This window comes from Elephantulus edwardii, unplaced genomic scaffold (assembly GCF_000299155.1).
Source record: "Elephantulus edwardii isolate Elephantulus edwardi_28Jun2011 unplaced genomic scaffold, EleEdw1.0 scaffold00051, whole genome shotgun sequence".
Taxonomy (NCBI): domain Eukaryota; kingdom Metazoa; phylum Chordata; class Mammalia; order Macroscelidea; family Macroscelididae; genus Elephantulus; species Elephantulus edwardii.
Window position 1 is genome coordinate 159904 of NW_006399801.1, and position 24261 is coordinate 184164.

The following is a 24261-nucleotide window of genomic DNA, read 5'->3' on the forward strand; positions in this document are numbered from 1 at the left end:
ATCTTCTGAGCATGATGCCCTTCTCCAATGACTGGTCCTTCCTGGCAACATGCCCAAAGTATGTGAGATGAACAAAATATGTGAGATGAATATCCTTGCCTCCAAGGAGAAACTTGATTTCAATCTATAGGTCACGTGATGTGAAGAGTGAAGAGATATTTGGAAACATGCTGATTATCTATATTTGGAGGCAGACTGCACTTTCAACTGACTAGATGAAGCTCATTCTTCATGTAGAGGGCAATCTCCTTTACGTAAGGTAAGCCAGTCCTTTGGAGGTACGGTTAGTTCTCATCTATTAATCAAAAGGCTGGAGTCTTAGAAGAAAGGTTTGACAATCTATATATTTAAAAAAACAGTCCTTGAAAAGTCTATGGTACACAATTCTTTCTATTCTGTAAGACACAGAGTCACTAGGAATCAGAATTGACTCAGCAAAAACTGGCTTTTTTAAAATACTTCATAAGAGTCTGGAATTTTGTTAATGGTATGTCATAAACTGGCCTGGATGGCATAGAAAACCAGCCATCACACAGGGTATTGTGTTATGATATTGCTTATTGGCTCAGTTGTGAGGTTTTTCTTACATAAGCAACATATACACAAAGTCGAGGTGGTTGTACACCAAAGGACTGGGGCTGCTTGCTGCAGTTATGTTTCATTATGTTTATGTTAGAAGATGTTGAGTCAAGTATGACTCATAGCAGCCCTATGAACAAAAGATCTGAACCCTGCTCTATCCTGTGCCATTTTCATACTTCCTGACACACAACAGCCCGTTGCAGCAGTCCTGTGCCAGTCCACCTGGTTGAAGGCCTTCCTCTCCTTTGCCGATCCTCTACCTTTTCCAGCATCATGTCCTTCTCCAAGGAATAGACCCTCCTACTAACATACTCAAAAGTATGATAGGTGAAGCCTCATCATTCTTGCCTCCAAAGAGCATTCTGACTGTGCCCTCTCCAAGACATATGTGTTTGTTCTCCTGACCATCCATGGGATGTTCAATGCTCTTGTCCAACACCACAGCTCAAAGGCATCAATTATTCTTCTGTCATCCTTATTCTTTGCCCAGTTCTCAGATGCACAGCAAGAGATTAGAAAGACTATTGCCTGAATCAGACACACCTTAGTCCTCAAACTGACATCATTACTCTTCAATAATTTGGAGAGGTTCCTAATTGCAGATTTTTCCCAGTGCAATGCATCTCCTTATTTCCCGACTGCTCATATGAAGGGTGTTAATTGTGGATCCAAGCAAGATGAAGCTGTTGATAATTTCCGTCTCCTCGGTAAGAATCTTTCTTACCATTAATATTCATAAATAATCATTTCTTGACATTGAGATGCAATATATACTAAAGGCTGCATTCCTTGATCTTCTGCAACAAGTGCTTCAAGTCCTCCTCACTTTGAGGAAGCAAGACTGTGTCATCTGCACAATGCAGGTTATGGATGAGTCACCCTCAAATCCTGATGGAGTAGGGGTACTGAAATCCAGAGTGCTATGTGCTGCTATGTTTTAAATGGAGCTCTGTTGACAAGAATGTTGTACACAGGGTCACTGTAAAATGGTTATCTCCTAACAATGCTTCTGAGCCACACAGGTCAGCTGTAGCTCAGCTCTGAGTCATGGGGCCAGGCTGATGAATCATGATCTCATGTCAAATGGAATGAAGACTGGGGCTAGAGATATGTAGCTGCCTCCTAATGCTTCTGCCAGGAAATAGTGTCAATCCCACATACTAATGAAACCCAAGCAAGCTCTGCTTCAAGGATGCCAGCTCAGAGGCTCAAAAAGTTTGTGTAGCAGAGAGCAGACATGCTAGTCCTAGGCCATCCTCACAATCACGGCTATGTTTGAGTGCATCAGTGCAGTCACGATGTCCATCCACCTCATTAAGTCCTGCCAGCCCAGGAGCACTCCACCTCCTGGCCCTCAGAAAATCTTCAAAGAGCCTTTGGTCTTGGGAAAGAGGTTTAAAGATCAATGGACAAGACTATGACTCAACCCTCCATTCTAAACTCTAATGCTAGCTTCTAATGGAAGGCTTTGCCATGGTGGGCTAGTTAACATTTCTGTGTCTAGGAAAGAGTCATTGTTAATGTGTCTGAATTATTCTGTTCTCATAGTATATTAGGTTCTCCAGAGAAATGCAACCAATAATATAAATAAAAAAGCCACCACAGTGGACTTAAACCTCAGACATACCTATAATCATAAAGATGGTACTAAATTTGTTAGAGAGGACCTTGGCTCCTGGTCACTTGCAACCAACAATACACAAAAAAGGCACCAATTTGTCCTTGGTCTTCCTTATTCATTGACCAGCTTTCATACTGAAAATGCTCTGGTTTGAGAGAGAAGCACCTTACTCCTGAAAGTGGTGGGTTTTTTTGGTTTGTTGGTGGTTGTTTTTTTTTTTTTCTTTTAAATACTTCAGAGTGGGTTTTTTTGTAGTTTTCTTGATGGAATAATTTGATTTTATTTTAACTGTTGCTTCCCTGAATATTAACTGTGGATCCAAGAAGAATGTAATCCTTGGCAATTGCTATCTTCTACGCCCCCCCCCCATTATTCACAATGTTCTCTATTGGCCCAGTTGTGAAAATTTTCTGTACTGTAAATTGTTGCTATCCATCAGTGAGTTGGAACTAACTCATAGCTGGCCCTCCAGTGGGTTTTCTAAGATAGTAAATCGCGTGAGAGGAGACTGCCCACCTTTTGCCCATGGATCAGTTCATACTGTGAGCCTTGGCATTGACAGAGCAACTCCTCACCAGCAGGCCACCCCAGTTTCCCGTGCTGTGAGTAGCATCCTGTCCTACACCACTGTGCCTGCGGTTGCTTGTTGCTGGAGGTGTACTGTAATTCAGGGTGCCACATGCTACAAGGTTTTGAAGAGTCCTGTTGATAAGAATGTTTAAAAATCATCCATGTAGTCCACCTCCCCACAGTTCAGAGGAGTAACGGCAGCCACAGGGAGGCAATACTGACTCTGCATCACAGGCTCAGCACTCTTCTCGGGCAGGACCACCTGCTATGCAGCCAGGCTTTGGAAGGCAGTTAGAACGGCATGTGCCTGATAGCCGTCCTGTCTGCTGGTGACCTTACTGCTTGAGCTCCCAATCAGATGCATCTTCCAAAAAGTGAATATGCTGAGATGGAATATTTTGAATCTAATTGTGCCTCTGGAATGTCCGAGATGAACAGTTTCCATCTGCAGGGAAGGTTAAGGTTAAGGTCACCGCTGTCAATCAAAAAAGTCCTGCTGAGCCCTCTCCACTATCACTTGTTCTCCTCTACAATGGCTGTTGGAAACCAGGGTGTGTTTCCAATAAAAGCATACAAGGTTCTTCCTCTGCAGAGCTTCCTGCACCACACAGTGGCCAAACCTACATGTGATCACAGAACAACTCCAACCTGGCCAAGCAGCAGTAGCTTCTACCATCTCTCTCCTTTCCATGTTAAATCACTTCACTCACTTTAACAAGTTCATTCTTTTCAGAACACAACACAGCACGTCTTCACTATATAAACTGTTGTCAGCTCCTGTTGGAATGACCCCTGAATCATGGTGATTCCGTGCACCATGGAACAAAGCCGCGTCTGGTCTTGTGCCGTCTCCATGATTGGTTGTAGATCTGAATATTCTGATCCATAGGGTTTACTGGGTGGCTTTTACGAGTAGATTGCCAGGTCTTTGCTCTTGCTTTGTACTTGTCTGAAAACTTCTGTGAAATCTATTCAGCATCACAACGTGCAATCTTTGACAGGCAGGTATGTGATGGCTGTGTATGAGGTACAATGGCAGGGAATCGAATCCAGGGCTTCTGTGCGGAAGGTGAGAATCCTACCATTGCATCACCAATTCCTCCTGTGGTATATAAACACTGGCACAACACGGTGCCAAGATGTAGCTAATTAGTAAATATTGGTTCATTTGAGATAAGCCCAAAATCTTTATAAAAAATTGACTGGAGGAATGAAAATGATAAGATTCTTCTCTATTCCAAGTGATATTTGTATAAAACACATTTATTAAGGAAGTGTAGTATTAGCTTGGTTCTTGTGGTATACAGCCCTCTATTTGAATCTCTGCTGGCCAACCAGAATATCTGTTCTTCTCATTATCAGAGTGGTTAATCTGCATAAAGGAAGGAAAAGACAAACAGTTAATGTGTTAGCTGTGAACAAAATCATATCAACAAACTCACTGCCTAGAAATGCATGTGCCTCATCAAATACTGGGTGTTCGATTTCCTCCCAATATATACTTGAACAGAACTTACAGCACCTAACACAGCTGTGCCACAGAACTATCCATGATGATAGAAATGGTCTGTACTATGAACTGCCCAATACAGTATAGCATTATAAATTCTGTTTAATGACTTTAAATGTAAATAGCCATATTTAACTAAAAAACAAGACAAAAGCAAAACCACTCCCCTCTAGTTAATTCCAAATCAAGGGGACCTCTGCCAGCTTCCCAAGGCTATAAATCTTTGCAAGGAGACAGAATATTTTCTCCTATGGAGAAGCTGTTGGATTTGAACCATTGATCTTTGAGTTGTCAGTGGTACATGTAGCACACTGTGCCACCAGAGTGCCAATGTTTGCTTGCTGGCTGCCATACTAAATAGCACGATTCTAATATTTGGTTTTTTCTTTCTAGGAGAGAGGACTTCCTCTACTACCTTACAGCTCTAGAGTCTCTTGCTCAGGAACCATGTGTTCTTATTGAGGCAAATGTTAATAATCTATATCTTCAATTCTTCCACAGTTAATGGAGCCCCTTAAGCTAACGCTTAAGTAAAATAATATAGAGTTTAAATTTTGTGAAGCTAGTTAGTTTTATATATTCTCTTTTATGATATAATGGTATTATTGATATAGAACCTTATATATATAAAATATACTCATTTCAAGGTAATAGTTAGATACTAAAGTATTTTAATAGAGCTATACAACCATCAGCACAATTTTAGAACACTTTCATCTTCTCCAACAAGAAATCTTGAAGTCACTTTGCTTATTATTTGCCCTCTCCTCTTCTCCCTTGCCTCAGTCCTGTTGTTATGTGCTGCCGAGTCAACTCCAATTCATAGTGACCTTATGTACAACAGCGCTGAATCCTGCTCTACCTTGAGCCGATTTCATTGTTTCTGACACACCTAACTCCATTACCCCAGTAACTGAGTCAATCAATCTCATCAAGGGTCTTCCTCTCCTGCACTGTCCCTCCACCCTCCCAAGCATGACATCCCTCTCCAAGGATTGGTCCTGCCTTGCAACATGACCAAAGTATGTCAGAAAGAGATTCAAATTCCTTGCTTCCAAGGAGCAGCCTGGTCTCATCTTCTCTAGACTGGATCTATTTATTATCTTCAGTATTCTTTTCCAGCACCATAATTCAAAGGCATAGATTCTTTTTCTATCATCCTTCCTTAGTCATTGTCCAGCTCTCCGGTGCACAGAAAGTAACTGGAAAGACCATGGCCTGGATCAGGTACACTTTAGTCTCCAGACTGATATCGCTGCTCTTCAGTCCTCTGGAGAGGTCCCTGACTGCAGACTTTCTCAATGCAATTCATCTTTTGATTTCCTGGCTCCTGATATCAAGAGTGCTGACTGTGGAGCCCAGCAAACTAAAGTTGTTAATCTCAATCTGTTCACCATCTATTATGATGTTGCCAATTGGCCCAGTGGTGAGAATCTTTTTTTCTTGCTGTTGAACTTCAATTCACATTGAAGGCTGCAGTCCTTGACCCTCTGCAGCAAATGCCTCTCTGGTCCTCCTCCGTTTCCGCAAGCAAGGTTGTGTCAACTGCATAATGCAGATTGTTGATAAGTCTTCCTCCAATCCTGATGCCACATTCTTCCCCATCCGTCTGGTCTCCTGAACGATCTGTTTTTCATACCGATTGAAAAGGTATGGATATAGGATGCATCCCTGGAGTACACTTTTTCTGCTTTTGAACCATGCAGTGTTTCCTTGCTCTGTTCTGATGACTGCCTCTTGATCCAAGCATAAGTTTTATATAAGCACAATTAAATGCTCTGAGATTCCCATTCTCCTAGAGTTATCCACAGTTTGTTGTGATCCACACAAACGCCTTTGCATAGTCAATGAAACATAGACATATCTCTGGTATTCTCTGCTTTCCGTTGAGCTCATGTAACATTGGCTATGATATCCCTAGTACCACGGCCTCTTCTAAATTCAGCCTGCACATTTGGTAGTTCTCTACTGATGTGCTATTCTAGGCGGTTTTGGATAATTTTCAGCAGGATCTGGCTCATATGTGATATTAATGATATTGTTCGATAATTTTCACACTCTGCTGGGTCACCTTTTTGGAATGTGAATAAATAAGGATTTCTTCCAGTCAGTTGGCCACGTGGTTGTCCTGCAAATTTCTTGGCACAATCTGGTAAGCATGTCCAGGGCAGCATCTGTTTGTTGAAATGGGCACCCTCTAATCTACTGAAGTGCAATGGTGTCTCTCTGGAGACTAAGTTGTGTCTGATACAGGCCATGGTCTTTGCAATTGATGCCTTTGAGCTGTGGTGCTGGAGAAGAGCATTGAGTGTACCATGGACTGCTAAGAAAACAAACAGATTCATCCTGGAGAGGGTTAAACTGGGCTGCTCCTTGGAGGCAAAGATTCTGAGGCTTCATCTGACATACTTTGGGCATGTTGTAAGGAGAGACCAGTCCTTGGAGAGGGACATCATGCTTGGGAGGGTGGAGGGACAGTACAGGAGGGGAAGGCCCTCTATGAAGTGAATTGATTCAGTGGCTGCGGTAATCGGGATGGGAGTGTCAGAGACAGTGCGATTGGTACAGGACAGAGCAGAGTTTAGGGCTGCTGTACATAGGGTTGCTATGAGTCGCAGGTGACTCGACAGCACATAACAACAACAACAACAACTAATCTACTTCCTGTCTCAATAGTCTATCTATCTTGTGTTGTTGGTTGTGAAATTAACTGCCTCTGAAAATCCACTCGAGAGTCAGCTATGGATTGGTTCTGACTCTACAGTACACAATAACAACTGCTTAATCCAAAGTGTGGTGTTAAGAGTTTATGTTCAAAATGGCTTCCCTAGACACTGACTTTGCCATGTGGTTGGGAAGATGTGAATAGTGCGTGTTAGTCAGTTCACAAAGGGACAGGCTAGTTTCACCATTCAGCAGATTAAGCAGCAGAATTGGAGAATTTCACTACCAGCTAAGAAGCAGCAAGCATGCAATGCATGCCCTTCAGGGCCAAGGATTATTGTACCAGTTAGACCTACAGCAGTAGCAGCAGCCATGGCCAAAGCAGAGAACCAGAAACCTGATGTGAGACAGAGCTGACCTTGGGTCTGCTCCCCATGGAACCAGAGCTTAGAGCCTTTGCCTAAGGATGTTGGGAGTCTGAGAGGAAGAGCCATCACTTACTTCCAGTACAAAGAGAGCTTTGTAACACTGACTCAAAGTCATAAGGCTCAAGGCTGAAGTGCCTGCATTCTAGAAGCTGTCCTGACTAATTGTATCGTGCTGTGAACATGAATTATAGCCTTTTGACTTCTCTAATAAGAGTTCTGTGTGGTCTATGAGCTGTGATAAGAAATTTCAGACCCAGTAGAGCTGTAAGATTGGTGCTGAGATGAGTAGAAAGAGGTGCTGGAGCATGGAGGACATGTCTGACCTCGTGGGAATTGGTTTTGCGTTGTTAATGGGGACGGTTCCCCTTTGTGGAGTTGGTAAAGGCCAGATATGTCCATCCCCTCATAGCCTTTGCTCTTTTTACACAAAGCCACAGAAATTTGACTCAAAGTAGGAATTTTTCTAAGAGTTTACTAATTTACAGCTTTTACATTTAAGTATTTGATCCCTTTTGAGTTAAGTTTTGTATATGAGGTAGGATCCAATTTCTTCTTTTGCATACAACTATCCAATTGTCCCAATACCATTTGTTGAAAAGATCACTTCAGCAATTAAATTCCCTCATTGAATGAGTGGCTTTAACACTTTTATCAAAATAAATTTACAGTAAATTCACGGGTTTATTTCTGAGCCTTTAATTCGATTTCATTATCTTTTTCACACAAGCGGTACACTCCTTGGTTATTGTTACTTTGTAGAAAGTTTTGATATTGGGAAGTGTGCATCTTCACTCTCTACATCAAGTTTTGATTTTTTTCATTTTGATTAGATCTGAATTCCCATACATATTTTGGAATCAGTCTGCCAGTTTCTGCTAGGAAGACCATTCTTTTTGTAGGGATTACATGAAATCCAGTCCATTGGCAGTTGTGCTGCTAACCCAAAGGCTTCTCTGGCAATTTGAATCCACTGGTAGCTCCATGGAAGAAAGAAATCTCCTCCTGAGCCACCTCCAGCCTCTGTAAATCTGCTGGAGGGTCTGTTATGAGTATTAGTTATAACTTGAAGACAATGAGTAAGTGCAGTGAGTGATCACCTTCACACAGAGCTCTGGTGGCAGTCTATAGCACGTTTTGCTGCTACCTAAAGGCTGTACTTCTGTGGTGGGTCAAATTCACCAGCTGATCTGTGAGAGAAAGATGGGCAGCCCCCTCTGGTTGGGAGATGGAGGGTTGCGATAAGTCAGCAGTGAGTTAGAGTACTTGATCAACTTAATAATATTAAATCTGACTCATGAACATGGGATTTCATTTGTTTAGGCCTTCTTAATTTCTTTGCACAGGGTGGTTTGTTTTTTGTTTTTTAATTAGCTTTTGTGTATAGTTTTATTCATATATGTATTATGTGCGACTACTGTCTTCACTGTGGATTACACACCAACGTCAAGAAAACAGAAATACAATTGGATCAATAGGCAGAATCATGATAGAGAAAAGACTGAAGTTGTCATCTGACTTGGATCCACAACCAATGCCCACCGCAGTTTCTGGTGTTTTGTTGTTTCCATAGTACAAGTTTTTCTATTTCTTTTGTCAAAACGGAACCTCTAGTGGCATAGTCCACAGGGGGTGGTGTGACTAACTTAAAGACAGGGTCCCTCTGGCAGAGTCACTGGTAAACTCGAACTGGCAGATGGATAACTTCCTCCCATAAGATTTAGAGCCTCTGACAACTCATGTTGATGCTCTAGTGGCACAGTCTGTAGGGAGCTGCACTGTTAACTGAAAGGCAGCCAGTTTAAACCTACCAGCCTCCAAGAACCCACTGAGAGGCAGCTAGGAGTTGGCTCTGATTTGATGCCAATGAATTGATTTGAAAAGTCACTGAAGGGTTGTTTATGAGTCAGTTCTGACTAGAAGAGAATGAGTTGAGCCTTTGACAATCATTCCTAAGTATTTTTATGCAGAGGGACATAATGCTTGTAAAGGTGGAGGGCTAGCAAAGGAGAGGAAGCCCCTCGACCAGGTGGACTGAGGCAGTGACTGCTGCAATGGGCTCCAGTGTGTCAGGAAGTGTGAGGATGGCGCAGGATAGAACAGGATTCAGATCTGTCATTCATAGGGTCACTATGGGTTGTACTTGACTTGATAGCACCTAAAAACAACAAGTATTGTTATTGCTAACAATTTGGGATTGTTTTTATAATTTAGTTTATGGAGTGTATTGAAAGTATGTAGAAATACAACAGGATATTGTTTCTGTAACCTTGTTAAAGTTTTCTATTTATAACATTTTTAGTGAATTCTTTTGGATTCCTTATACACAAGGTCATGTTATCAGCTAATAGAGTTTTCCTTCTTTTCCAATCTGGATGCTCTTTATTTTCTTTTTTGTCTATTTCTTCTGTCTAACACCTTCAGTATAATATAATGCTGATTGAGTGATGGGTATTGAATTTTTTAAAATGTTTTTTTCTATGTCTATTGAGATGATCACATAGTTTTTGTCCTTTTGTCTATCCATGAGGTCTATCACATGAACGTTTTTTTAGATTTTACACTATCTTTACGTTTCTGGGGATCTCACTTGATCATATATCCCTTCTGACAAGTACATTTGTGATTATTGCCTCATTTGTGAATCTTTACGGGGTGTCTAAGACAAAACTGGAAAACACATGGTCCCTGCCCTTAAAAGATTACAGTCCAGACACAATTAAGACAAGTAAGGTTTGCTAAAAGAGGCAGTGTTGAGCTGGATCTTCGTGGAGCCTTTTGTATTCACTGTGGATACAGGGGTGCATGCATAAAGAGGATAACTAGTAAGATGTGTATGAAAGTCTCAAAAGAGAAGAGGTGGGGGCCTAAGGGGATGGAAAATGGGCTGAGGATCACTAGGATAGACGAGTTTAGTGAACAGACGGGTGGGGGAGAAGGGTGAGGTGAAGGAACTGGAGAGATCCAATCTGGACCTGAACAGACTGGGTAACAGGAGGCATAAATCCATGGTGATTCGTTTTAGAAAATACAACGTAAATAAAAGATTGTATGAAACAGTGAGTGAAGCACAATGTACATGCAAGAAACAAAATGCATAAGAAAAATAATATTTTCCAAGTTAAAGAGAGGATCCTTCAGCAAAAGGGACATGTTTATTACCTTGGAGTACTGGTTCGATAGGGATGGGTAAGTCTGAAATTGACCATCTGGAAGGGGGATATTAGGGCATAAAGCATGAAGTAGCTGATTTATATACTTTGACAAAAGTAGTTATTCGGAAGATGAAGTTAAGAGGAAAATTCCCTTAATATAAATGAACAAAATCTAATGTAAATGAAAGGCTGTATGATATACAATGTACATGCATGAATCATGATGTATATGAATGATAAAAAAATAATATTCAATAATTATTTTTATAGCTCCTGACATGGACAAGGTCTGTGTCATGTGGAGAAGAGCAAAGACTACATGAATTTGAAGAAAAGTTGAGCAAATGAAACACTGGAAAATAGATGAGGCAGGAATTGTGCCCACAACGTGGGCTTCTCCAGTGAACCAGGCTGGAGACAAGGATCTGGGATGTGGATCACCAGGGATAAGATGAAGAGCGTGCTGACAGTGACTTTTATGGTGGCATCTCCTGCCAGGTAGGGTCATGACACACACCTACTGAGAAGGGCAGCTAGAGCACCTCCAGTTCACAGCCAAGCACACCAGCCTCAGAGATACAAAGCAATGATCTTCAGGTTCCTCTATGAGTGGTGGTGAGGGTAGATCTAAATCCAGGGTTTCCCCCCACTTCAAAGACTTATCTCCTCACTGATTCCTCATTCTGTACTCAAAGATGTTTCCTGAGACAGTGATTCCTGGAAGAAGATCTTCAGGCTCTGCTCTAGGTACTTTTTTAAACCTCACTTGCATGTCTTCTCTTGTTATTTCTTAGTCAGCCTCGGCTTGTATCCTGTTATTTCTGCTTGTTCATTTCCTGGGCTGCTGAGTTGTAGCCTTCACCCTAATAAACCTACAGTTTGAAAGATTTCTGTAGGTTTCAGTGACTTATCAAACTCAGTAAAAAAAAAAAGAAAGAAAGTACTTTGAGGAAAGGAATGGCTGTGCCAGAGTCAATGGAGAGGCTGGAAATTGGAGAAGCACAGACATACCTTGGAAGTATCACTATAAAGTGAGCCACACTAATATTCTTGGTTTCCCAGTGCATGCTGTGGCACCAGGGATACCACTACTGATGTCAGATGGATCCTGACTGGATGAAAGGAATACCAGAAGAGTGTCTATATGTGCTCTATTGATTATGAAAGGCATTTGACTGTGTGGGTCATGACAAGTTGTGGCTGACATTGAGAAGAATGGGAATCCCAGAGCACTTGATTGTGCTCATGAGGAACCTATACCTGGATCAGGAGGCTATTGTGGGAACGGAGCAGGGAGCACTGCATGGTTTGGAACTGGGAAACGAGTGTGTCAGAGTTGTTTTCTCTCTCCATACCTATTCAATCTGTATGCTGAGCAAATTATCCAAGAAGCTGGACTCTTTCAGGAGGAGTGTGGCATCAAGTCTGAAGGGGGGGTTCATCAACAACCTGTGTTATGCAGATGACACGACCTTGCTTGCTGAAAGTGAGGAGGGCTTGAAGCACTTGTTGCAGATCAAGGAATGCAGCCTTCAGTGTGAATTGCATCTCAATGTCAGGAAAACAAAGATTCTTATCACTGGACTGACAGGGGAGGAGACTGAAACTGTCAACAGCTTCATCTCGCTTGGATCCACAATTAACACCCTTCGTTATGAGCAGTTGAGAAATAAGGAGATACACTGCACTGGAAAAATCTGCAGTTAGGGACCTTCCCAAATCACTGAAGAGTAGTGATATCAATTTGAGGACTAAGGTGTGTCTGATTCAGGCTTTCTGATTACTAGCTATGCATCCGAGAGCTGGACAATGAATAAAGATGACATAAAAGAATTGATGCCTTTGAGCTGTGGTGTTGGAGAAAAGCACTGTCCCATGGATGACCAAAAGAATGAATGGATATGTCTTGGAGCGGGTGCAGCTGACTGTTCTTTGGAGGCAAGAATGATGAGGCCTTGTCTCACATGCTTTGAACATGTTGCTAGGAGCGGCTATTCCTTGGGAAAGGACATGATGCTGGGAAGGGTGGAGGGCTAGTGAAGGAAAGGAAGACCCTACACCAGGTGGACTGACACAGGACTGCTGCAGTGGGCTCTTGTGTGTGTCAGGAAGTGTGAGGATGGCACAGGATAGAACAGAGTTCAGATCTGTGGTTCATGGGCCACTATGAGTTGTGCTCGATGCTATGGCACCTAACAACAACAGTGCACATAAAAGCTATGTTTATGTGACTGTGGTCTATTAATGGAACGCTGGTGGCATAGTGCACTATATGTTGGGCTACTTATCAAAATGTCGGTGGTGTGAATACACCAGCTGCTCTGTCAGGGGAAGATGGACATTCTTCTCTGGAAAGATTTAGAGCCTCAGAAACCCGAAGGAAGGTCACCATGGAATTGACTTGAAAGCAGTGAACCTGGTATTCTATTAAATGTGCAAAAGCATTATGAAAAAAAAAAATCTAAAATACTGTGATGTTACCAAAATGTGTCAGAGACATGAAGTGACCAAATATTCTTGTGAAATGACACTGACAGACTTGCTGGTAAAGGGGTGTCACCAACCTTTAATTTGATAAAAACTTAATTAATATTCAAGAAGCACAAAAAGAAAAGTACAATAAAACGAGGCATGCCTGGATTGACCTCCACCTGCAAAAAACCAGTTTCATGTGGCTTCTCACTCACTCAACACTTGCAGTCACACTAAGGTTCAATTAATACATGAAGGCAAGACAGATGCTTTACTGAAGTCCATTTTAGAACCACTGTTTCAAAACCACATCCATTCTTTAAGCTCAACCTGTTCTTGTACAGCATCCAGGAAGACAAGGTCCACTGCTATGATCCCTTTTGCAATTCATGTGAGGTTTGTTTTGTATGTCTTAGTTAAACATTAATAATGAAACCATTTACTTGAGACATGGATATGTGAGTAAACCCTTTTATGAGTGAATTGTTTTCTGCCTTGTAATTTTTGGTGAAGTCAGGAGTTTTCATCAACGGAAGAGCATATTTACTTCAAGGAAAAAGTTTTAAAGGTAATACAGATTTTGATAAAATTCTATAGGACAGACACATGGTTGGATTGGTAGGGATTAAAGAGTGGAGGTAGGACTGAGGTTCTTTTCCTCAGGCTACCAGCAGATGGCAGCACGTACTGCACCTGAGACAACTTTCCAAGAAACTGGCAAGGTTGAAAATGTTCGAACAAATGTGGGAGAGAATTGTTTAAAAGCAATATATGATCAGGCGTTATATGTAAGAAAACGGTCCAGAATAAGAGGTACATCTAAAAGTGGACTGGGGAGGGGAAGAAGGAAGTTGTGCAACAATGCGTATTTAAAAGAGAAAGAAAAGAAAGTGAACTGAGGCTGGGGAGAGAAAGGGGACGGAGGAACATGTGCAACAATGCAGGAATAAAAATCCAACTTTTCTGTAAACTTTTGCTAAAATTACAATTAAAATAAAATAAAATAAAATAAAAACCAAAACGGTGGTGGACGGACACTATGTTGCCTATGGGTAATACAAAGATTAGGGATTTAAGGGTCTTGCTCTAGATTTTCTGATACAGTTTAGATGCTATCACAAAGTCAATGAGAAATAATATTGTTAAGGATAACAACAGTAGATCCTGTCTTATCGAGGAGGAGAGGAGAGGGAGATCCACCAGGTTAGTGAGGGAAGGCAGGGCACCAGGTGGGTGGGAATGCAGAGATGTTAGAAGGTGCTTTCAGGGGGAATTTGCATGTACACATCATAAATATTTGTAACCAAACAGATTTCACATGTGCACTTCACAGGGAGGCCTTAATTATGTTCATCACATTTTAACTAGCACGCTTAACAGGATCTTAGTGTCCCTAAGCATTAGGTCCTCCCACCTGCCTCTGCAAATTGCAAATGAACTTTGATCTTCATGTACTTGCACATTGTAGATTTTTCATACATGTGACATCATACAAGAGTTGTCCTTTGGCGTCTGGCTTATTTCACTCAGTTCTAGGTCCATCCCTGCTGTTGTATCACGACTTATTGCTCTTTATGGCACAGCAGGAGTCTGTTGTATGGACAGGCCACATTTTGAGTTGCCCCTCCTTTGCTGAAGGACATCTAGATGGCTTCCACTTTTTGACTGTAGTGAACATGGTACAGTGAATACTGGCTGCAGATGGAAGTTTCGATGAGAATACACAACTGGGGCCTCCTGCAATCCATGCCTGGCATCCTCCTCTCCTTGTGCATTCCAAGTACTTGTCCTGACCCGGCTTTCTGGGATTCTGAGTCATCTGACCTGCTAGAACCCAGACACGAGACTTTTTAAAAGGAAGCCATGTTAAGAAGGACAGTGTTTGCTAATCAGAGAGAAGGGGTCTGTGCTGAGGGTGTACTCTGGAAAAGTTCTGGGAAAACACAGCTACTCGGACTCACAGGACTCTGCCCGGCATGTTACTCAATACTCCACGTGCTTCTCCCACTAGTTCTCAGAGCACTTTATTTCTGTTCCACAGTTATGGTTCTGAGGCTTAGCGAGATCAACCAACTGGCCTGAGGCCAGTTAAGAGGTAATCTGAACACACCAGGGCTGATGCGGATGAGGAAGAAGCCCGTGTTACCTGAGCAGAGTCAGCATGCGGGGTGCCATGCTGAAGGAGTCAATGTCACAGCTGCTGGGCCTGAATATCTTACTTATTCAGGATTCTGAAGCCCAGAGAGGTGAACTGACAAAGCTAACTCTGGAGTCCCAGCCACCTGCCTCCCAGTCAGGAAGTTCCACTGAGCAGAGTACAGAACATTCCCCATCTGTTGGGGCACACCCATGTGGTCCTGAGTATACACTAAGGTGTCCAGACCTAATCCTTAATAAAGACAGGTCAAGAAGGAGGGCCTTGACAAGTGTTCCCAACACTGGCTGCAGTGCTGGCATCCTGGTGTAGAAGAACAGAGAAAGTACAAGAGGGGCTTTTCAGATGGGAAGCAGGGTCTTCCAAGTAGGCTAAAATCTTAATTTCTGAGCCTCTGGATTCTAAGATAGAGTGTACTGGCAAAGTCTCAGGATCCTGTCAGGAGCTAGCCAGAGTCTCCAAGGCCATTTGGCTTGTACAGATGTTGTAACTGATATAGCTCCTTTCTCTTCCACGTGGAGCACTCACCAACAAAATGATGCACGGATGCTGAGTGAACTCAGTCCCATAGAGACAAATAGTGTATAAGACCATTATTGTAGAACCAGTATGAGGATTCAAGAGGGGGAGAAAGGGAAGCAGAGGGGTGACGATGGGGGGGCATTAATCATAGGGTCATACCATTTGATGAATGAAGGGAAGAGTGGGAAAGGCAATGGGAAAGATGTGGTACAATAAACAATGTATATAAACTTTATAAATAAACCAGTATATGTTGATGGCTGTAGAGGGGTTTCAGGTCTTTTGTTCATGAGGTTGATATAAGTCATGCTGAACATGAAGGCCATCATCATCAACAACAACAATACAGAATATATGTATTAGAATATATTTATATATGCTGTTGTTGTTATATGCCATTGAATCACTTGTGACCCATAGCAACCCTACGTACAAGAGCCCTCACAGCTGACTTTCCCAATGCAATTCGTCTCTTGATTTCCTGGATGCTGGTACCAAGAGTGTTGACTGTGGAGCCAAGCAAACTAAAACTGTTAACTATCTCAATCTCTTCACCATCCCACGCTGATGCTGCCAATTGGCCCAGTGGTGAGAATCTTTGTTTTCTTGATGCTGAGCTTCAATCCATATAGGAGGCTGCAGCCCTTGACCTTCTGCAGCTAGGGCTTCAGGTCCTCCTCAGTTTCAGCAAGCAAGGTTGTAACATCCGCATAACGCAGGTTGTGGATGAATCTTCCACCAATCCTAATGCCACATTCCTCCTTGTACAGCCCAGCATCCCGGATGATCTATTCTGCATACAGGTTGAAAAGGTATGGAGACAGAACACACCCCTGGTGGACCTCCTTCTTGATTTTGAACCATGAAGTGTCTCCCTGCTCTATTCTAATGACTGCCTCTTGGTCCAAGTATAGGTTTCACATTAGCACGATCAAATGTTCTGGGATTCCTAATCTTCTCAGAGTCAGCCATAGCTTGCTATCTATGATCCACAAAGTCAAATGCCTTGGCATAGTATCAATGAAGCACAAATAGACATTCTTCTGGTATTCTTTGTTTTCAGCCAAGATCCATCTAACATTAGCTACAATGTCCCTAGTACCATGACCTCTTCTAAATCCAGCCTGCACATCTGGAAGTTCTCGGATGACGTGTTGCTCTAGTAGTTTTTGGATAATTTTTAGCAGACTCTTGTTTGCATGTGATATTAATGATATTGTTTGACAATTTCCTCACTTTTCACCTTTCTTTGGAATGGGAACAAATATTGGTCTCTTCCAGTCAGTTGGCTAGCTGGCTGTCCTCCAGATTTCTTGGCACAACTTAGTGAGCACATCCAGGGTAGTGTCTGTCTGTTTGTATATAAATATGTAAAAGATGCACAGCTGCTACTGTTCTCTTCTTTCCAAAACCCAAACCAGACAGCAAGAGGAGTTGGGACTGGGGCCTAATGTGTGAGCCTGAAATCAGAGGCAACCTGTCTTCACACATGCAGTTAACGGGAAAGAAGAACTTTGTCTTTTCAAGGTTGCTGTCAAGTCAGTTTTGACACATGGCAGACCTGTGCCCAACCGAATAAAGTGTAGCCTGGTCCTGCGCCACCATCACCATTGTCAGTATATCAGAGCCCAGTGCTACAGCCACCATGCTGGTCCGTTTCTTGAAGGGTGTCCATTGTTTTCGCTGACCTTCCATTTTACCAAACATGATATCCTTTTGTAGTGAGTGGTTTTCTCTGAGGCTGTATCTAAAGTAAACAAGATGATGTCTTACCATGCTTCCTTCTCAAGAGCATTCTGGTTGCATTTCTTCTGAGGCTGATTTGTTTGTGTGTCTGGCAGTGTGCGGTGTATTTGATATTCTTCACCCTCCCTGTAATCCAAATGTGCCATCTCTTCTTCTGACTCTTGCGTGTCCGGTTCTCACCTGCTCCTGTGGTGCGGCCAGTTCCCTGGACTGCTGAGCAGCGTCGTTTCCTGGACAGCAGCTCCACCCAGAGGAGGCTGCATGGCTGTCTCCCGAGGTGTCAGCTCATGACTAGGACTCATTTTGCCAACTCGTGGTGGGAATTTTCACAGGAACCACAGTAATTAATAAATTAAAACTAGATTGTCTTGTTCTTTGTTTTTCTTTGATAAACAAAAGCATAAAGGGAAGGATTATGCAACCAGTCATGCAAGAGCTTAGAGTACAACTACAACAATGAAGACCGACATTAATAATGCTTCCTTGGTATGCACCCTTTGGCCTGGGTCACCTTGGCTAACCCTTGTGCAATTAGAACCACCAGTTGACCTTCCACTGATTTCAACTCATGCCAAGCCAGTGCATACAGAGCAGAACAGGTTATCTGGCTCCACAGGCTATTCAATGGCTGATTTATCAGACATAAATCACCAGGCCTTTCTTCTGAGGTATCTCTGCCTGGACTCAAACTGCCAAACTTTTGGTTAGGAGCCAAGTGCTTAACTGTCTGTACCACCCTGGGGCTACACCCCAGGTGGAAATTCAATAAGAGCAATACAGCTATTGCAATTAGCAAACAGTAATATGACAGGTATAACTGACCAGAAAGGGAAGAGGAAGAGGAAGGGGGGAAAGAGGCAGAAGAAGTGAAGGGAAATCAATGGGATCGCTAAGATTAGTGGGCAGGTGGGGAGGTGTGTGTGAAGGAATAAGGAAGATACAATGGGGACTTGAGATGGAGTAATAAAAGGCATAGAGGTCACCAGGAATTCTAGAAAACACAATGTATATGTATGCTTATAAAAAAACCAAATGTAAATGGATGAAACATAATTTTAAAAACATATGAAAAACTAACTGAATCAGAAAAAAAAGGAAAAAACAAACCCCAAAACCCTCAAACTTAAAGTCACTGCTGTTGAATCAATTCTGACTCACAGTTAACCCTGCAAGTGGTTTTCAAAGGCCATAAACCACATGGAGGAAACCACTTGTCTTTCTCTCACAGAACCACTGGTGAAGTTGAACCACCAGAGAAGTGCAGCCTTTTGTTAGCAGTGCCCCCTCGATGTGCTACGCCACCTACCAGTATTCTGAAAACGGAGGTGCAGAGAGGTTAAATCGATATCCATGCACAGGAGGACTTGAGATGGACTGTGTCACAGCAGTGTTAGAAAATCATTATCGATGATGAATTCAGAACTTCTACTTTATTGCTTTTATTATTTATTCATTGTTGCACATTTTCCTCCCTCTAGCCTCCCCAGTCCACTTTGCAATACACCTTTTGTCCTAGACTGTTGTCATACATATAATACCTAATTATATATTCCTTTCAGACAGTTCTTCCCCTCATCTGTTCCAATGCAGTGTTCATTATCTAGCCACTCTTTTCCCATTCTCCCCCAAGTCCCTCATGACAGTTCCATTTCATAACAGTGGTGTTATACTGTATTTGTCCTTTTGTGACTAAGATATTTCAATGAGCTTAATGTCCTTCAGCAGCTTGTAATTTTAAAGAGATTTGAGATATCTGAAACTTCTGTTAAGTGTCTTTCTAACATTGACCTAACTAAAAAAGTTTATGATGGCCTCCTTTACATATAATAGTGTATCAACAGATGGAAGGCATACATTTTCACTTGATTTTACCAGTTTATTGAGTTGGCTGTGTACAGAGTAGAATTCAGATATATGGTGTGCTGTTTGTTGTTAGGTGCTGTGGAGTATGAACTGACTCAGAGCTGACCCTTCTGCAGATTTTCAGAGGCTATAAATCACATAATAGGAGATGTCATACTTGGAAGGTTGGAGGGACAGTGCAAGAGAGGAAGACCCTCTGTGAGATGGATTGACTCAGTGACTGAGATAATGGGAATAGGTATATCAGAGACAATAAGGTTGGCACAGGATAGAGTAGGGTTCAGAGTTGTTGTATATAGGGCTGCTTGATGGCACATAACAACAACAGTGTAGATTCCATTTGTCAATTTAAGAATAAAGAGGTAGCAGCATTGGTGGTTCAGGGGTAGAAGTTTTACCTTCTCTGAGCGAGATCGCAGTTTGATTCCCAGTCAATGCTTCTCATGCATGAAGGTGTTCATCTGTCAGTGGAGGCTTGTATGTTGCTATGATGCTAAACAGCCTTCAGCAGAGCTTCCAGACTAAGATGGTCTGGAACCACTGGCCTGCCAATACAGTTCCTAAAAGTCAGCTAGTGAAAACCCTAAAGATTATAACACTCCATCCTGAAAACAATCAGGGACAAGACACAGGACCAGGCACTGTTCTGGCTCACTCCCACTGACATGTCTGCAGGAAGGGAGCCTGGGCTCACCAAGGACCCCTTGTAACCATAACAATCACTGTACAGACCACGTGTGAGAAGGGAGATTTCAAGACAACTCACCTTTTCTCTCTGAATATTGGCAGGAAGTTCAAAGCCTTTTGCTGCAAGAAATACCCAGCTTGATCGAAATCTCATCTTCCTAATCTCTTTACTTCCAAGTGCTTCAATGGCAGTTTTGGCGTCTTCCTTCAGCCTGGGAGCAGAGAGGAAGTGCATGAGCGTGTGGAGGACCCAGGGCAAAAGAAGCTCATGTCCTACACACAGGCTCACTCCTGCACAGAAATCTCTAAACAAGCTCTTCTCTCATGTGCACTTCAGAAGGATGGAGGGCGCAACAGAAGAAAGGAAAATTAAAAGAATTAAGTTTTTTATTATTATTAATTTTAATGAAAATTTACAGTGATTTTGGATTTCCATTCATTCATTGTTGCACTTTTCTCCCTGCCCACCCCTCCCCTCCAACTTGTTCTTCTCTTTTCTTTGAAAAGTAAAAGAAAAATTCTTACATTGTTCTACAATCCCTCCCCCCATGTCCACTCACGGCAGTCTTTGTTCAGGACTCATGTCATGACATAATATACCTTTTAAACAGTTCTCTCTCTCTCTCATCTGTTTGGTAGTTTTTTTATAAAAGGAGGAAACTGCCCTACCTACCCCCTTTGAAGACATTTACTTCAGAAAGCCTTTAAGTTTTTTCTCTGTCTCTTTTGAATTGTATATACAACTTTTAAAAAATCTTTTTAAAACTTTTAAAAAGTTTTTTCCTTCCTCTTTTGAGTCAGCTTTACCTTAACGTCATTTCCCAGGGAGCAGTACTACCCAGTTTTGCAATTTAGAAATGTCTTTTTCTCAAGGATCTGAAAGCCATTTCTCTGACATAGAATCATCAAGGAAAATGGGATCTCTGTTAGTCTCCTATGGGGAGTCTTCCATGGGGAGGTTACAAGCTTAATTTCAATCCTTAACCTCTCTTTGCGGAGCTCTGGTGGCCTAGGGATAAGAAGCTGCACTGTAATTCCAAAGGCACGTGGTTCATATCCACCAGCTGCTCTGCAGGAGAAGCTTGGACAATCTCTTACCATGAGATTAAATTATCTCTGAAACTCCGCTGGAGGGTAAGCTATGAGTAGGTTCTGACTTGATGGTACACAAGAAAAACTCCCCCTTAATTGGTAATGTCTAAAGCTAATAATAATAGTGTAATGGGGCCAGCTGTATCAGAAATTGTGAGGATGGCTCAGGACAAGGCAAGATTGAGAGCCACTGTGAATCACAGTCGACTCAATGGCATTTAACAGCAAGTCATGTATTAATTTATTAATATTTTAATAGATAATTTCCAAGTTACAAACTTACTCCTGTCAGAACAACTGGAGAAACATACTTCCCCTTTGGACACAGATAATAAGTAAATTTACTTTCCCTTTGGAATTGGTAAACATGGCTAGCTATGTCAATTGCCAAGTGGATTTAGGATGAATATGTGTAAAACACACATGGTTCATCTACAAGATCCTGACAGGATTGCTATGTGTCAGAAATCACTAAACTGCAGATTTCTTTTTTTAATTTGTCAATGTATCAATGGATTTAACTGGTAACTGAAAGGCTGGAGGTTCAAGTCCATCCAAAGGAGTCACAAAAGAAAATGACAACAATCAATCTTGCTTGCCAAAATCAACCTTGTTCACTGAAACTGAGTTGGACTTGAAGCATTTGATGCAGAAGGTCAAGGACTGCAGTCTTTAATATGGACTGAAGCTCTATAGTAAGAAAACAAAGATTCTCACCAACAGGGCAACTGGCAGCATCATGGTAGATGGAGAAAAGATTGAAGTTGTTAACAATTTCATCTTTCTTGGATCCACAATCAACTCTCCTGGCATAAGCAGTCAGAAAATCAAAAGAAGAGTTGCTTTAGGGAAATTCTGCTTTTCGGGGACCTATCCAGAGTGCTGAGAAGCAATGATGTCATTCTAGAGACTTAGGTATGCCTGATCCAGGCCATGGTCTTTGCAATTTTTTGGTATACATCAAAGACTGGACAGTGACTAAGGATGGCAGAAGTAACTTTGAGTTGTGGACCTGGAGAACAGTAATGAACAAATCATGGACTGCCAAGAAAACAGGTGTGTCCTGAAGAAGGTGAAACCAGGCTATTCCTGTCCTGGAGGCAAGGATGTTGAAATTCCATCTCACACACTTTGGGCATGTTGGCAAGAAGGGACCAGTTCTTTGAGAAGGACATCATGCTTAGAAGGGTGTAAGGAGAGCACAAGAGAGGAAGACCCTGGAGGAGATGGAGTGACATGGTAACTGTGTAAGTGGGGGTAGATGTGTCTGAAATGGTGAGACTGGCTCAGGATAGGGCAGGGCTGTCCAGAGGGTCATTATGAGTCGTAGTTGACTCAACGGCACATAACAACAACACAACCACTTGCAAAAAAAATAATCTATGAAAATACCCAATTTCAAATCTAGTAACTAATTTTCAAAAATTGAAAATCCTATGGAACCCAGTTCTCTAAATACACATATGAAGTTGCCGTGCACCAAAGCTGATTTGATGACAACTGTTTCTTTGGTTTATGTGTGACAATGGTGCTGCTAAGTCCTCTTACTTGAGGCTTAGTCCTTGGTTTTCTTAAGAACATGCATGAAAGCATCTGCCTGGGCGCTATCTCCTTAGTGATATGAAGGGTCAGCTTTCCTTCTCTCTTTGTAATCTCTTCAGCAGACTGCCTCTAATGCATATCGTATTTTGGTTTAATGCCAATTCAAGGGTAAAATTGTTTTTTCCTCTTCTACTTTTGTGGAGAAGTTTTCTGGGTTAGCAGGAGGTTTGAGAGAAATTCTTTTCCCCTGACAAAAAACAAAAACAAAAAGCACAAAAAACAAAAACAAAACACCCCACTTACTCAGACTGAGTAGTTTCCAACTAATGGCAAGCCTCCATCAGATTTCCAAGGCCCCACATCTTACACACTGCTCCACCCTTCTCCCCAGGAGCGGCTGGTAGGTTCAGACTGCAGACCTCTGGTTAGCAGCCCAACACTTCACCTATCACACCACCACGGCCTCTTCTATTCCCCCAATAGTACGCCACATTTCTAGATAACTAGATGACAAGATCCAAGGCCCTTCGAAATCTAAATTTTTGGCACACAATTTTAAGTCTCAATTCTGAAAAGCTTCTATGTTGTGGAGTTCAGTCCCATCCTAACACTCAGCCTATAAAATCTTACCCTTGTTTGTTGATAAAACAAGTTTGACAGAGAAGTCATTGAGAGACCAAAGCAAACATCAGAATGATCCCTTTCGTATTCAGAAAAGCCAGCCCACCCAAAAGGCAACTCTTCCTCCTCCTCACTGTCATCAAGTAGGAACTGACTCATAGTTGACCCTCCAGGAGTTTTCAGAGGCAGTAAACAACACAGGAGGAGACTACACATCTTTCTCCCATGGAGCAGCTGGAGGATTCGAACTGCCTGTCTTTGAGTTGGCAGTGCAACAGCTTACCCATTAGATCACCAGAGCTCCCTTGATGTCTATTGTTGCTTCTGTGTACTGTTGAGTCAGAACTGACCCCCAGCTGACCCCCAGTGGATTTTCACAGGCAGTTAATTGCACAGGAGGAGACTGTCTATCCTTCTCCCACAGAGAGGCTGGTGGATTCGAACTGCTTACCTTTGGGATTGTGGCAAAGATTCTTATTACTCTGCCACCAATGTCTATTGGTGAATTTTATTTGGATTGGGAATATTTTTGGAACCATAAGGAAATTAAAAAAAAGTAGCCTTTCCTTGCCCTTTGAGAACTTAAATTATACTACTACTAACGTAGAGTGAGCAAAGGAAGGTATGAAAGAGGAAAAGAAACAAAAATATTTTTTTCCTAAAATTAGTTAAATGAGATTTTTTTTCAAAGTGTGTTCCACGGATTTATTAGATATGGCAAAGATGTTCTAAAGCAAAGATGAAAAAGCAATCTGAAATTGAATAAGTATGGGAAATGCTGAAGTCTGTAAGCCTATCTGGGAAATCCATAATGCAAACAGGTACTTTAGGTCAATTTACGCAGTAAAGACGTGCACACTGTCTTAATAGAACATATTTGGAGAAACACAGAACATAACCTGCTTCTCCCTAGTGAAACCACTGCATACACTGTGAATATGTGCTTGTACCTGCTAAGGTGTGTATATGTATTTACATGAAAGAGTGAGAATTTATCCTTTTGCTTCTATATAAGATGTTCTTCAATTTACTTT

General features: G+C 42.0%; 1 protein-coding gene across 1 annotated transcript in view; it reads right to left on the reverse strand.

The window, feature by feature from the left end:
* Nucleotides 1–4055: 4055 nt before the first annotated feature.
* FAM3B (family with sequence similarity 3, member B) overlaps nucleotides 4056–24261 on the reverse strand; it is a 121724-nt gene continuing 101518 nt past the window's right edge. Inside the window, exons 7-8 of the mRNA XM_006886767.1 lie at nucleotides 20052–20184; nucleotides 4056–4145 (exon numbers count right to left, since the gene is read on the reverse strand). Of these exons, the coding sequence (XP_006886829.1) occupies nucleotides 4056–4145; nucleotides 20052–20184 (223 nt within the window). The remainder of the gene's footprint in view (nucleotides 4146–20051; nucleotides 20185–24261) is intronic.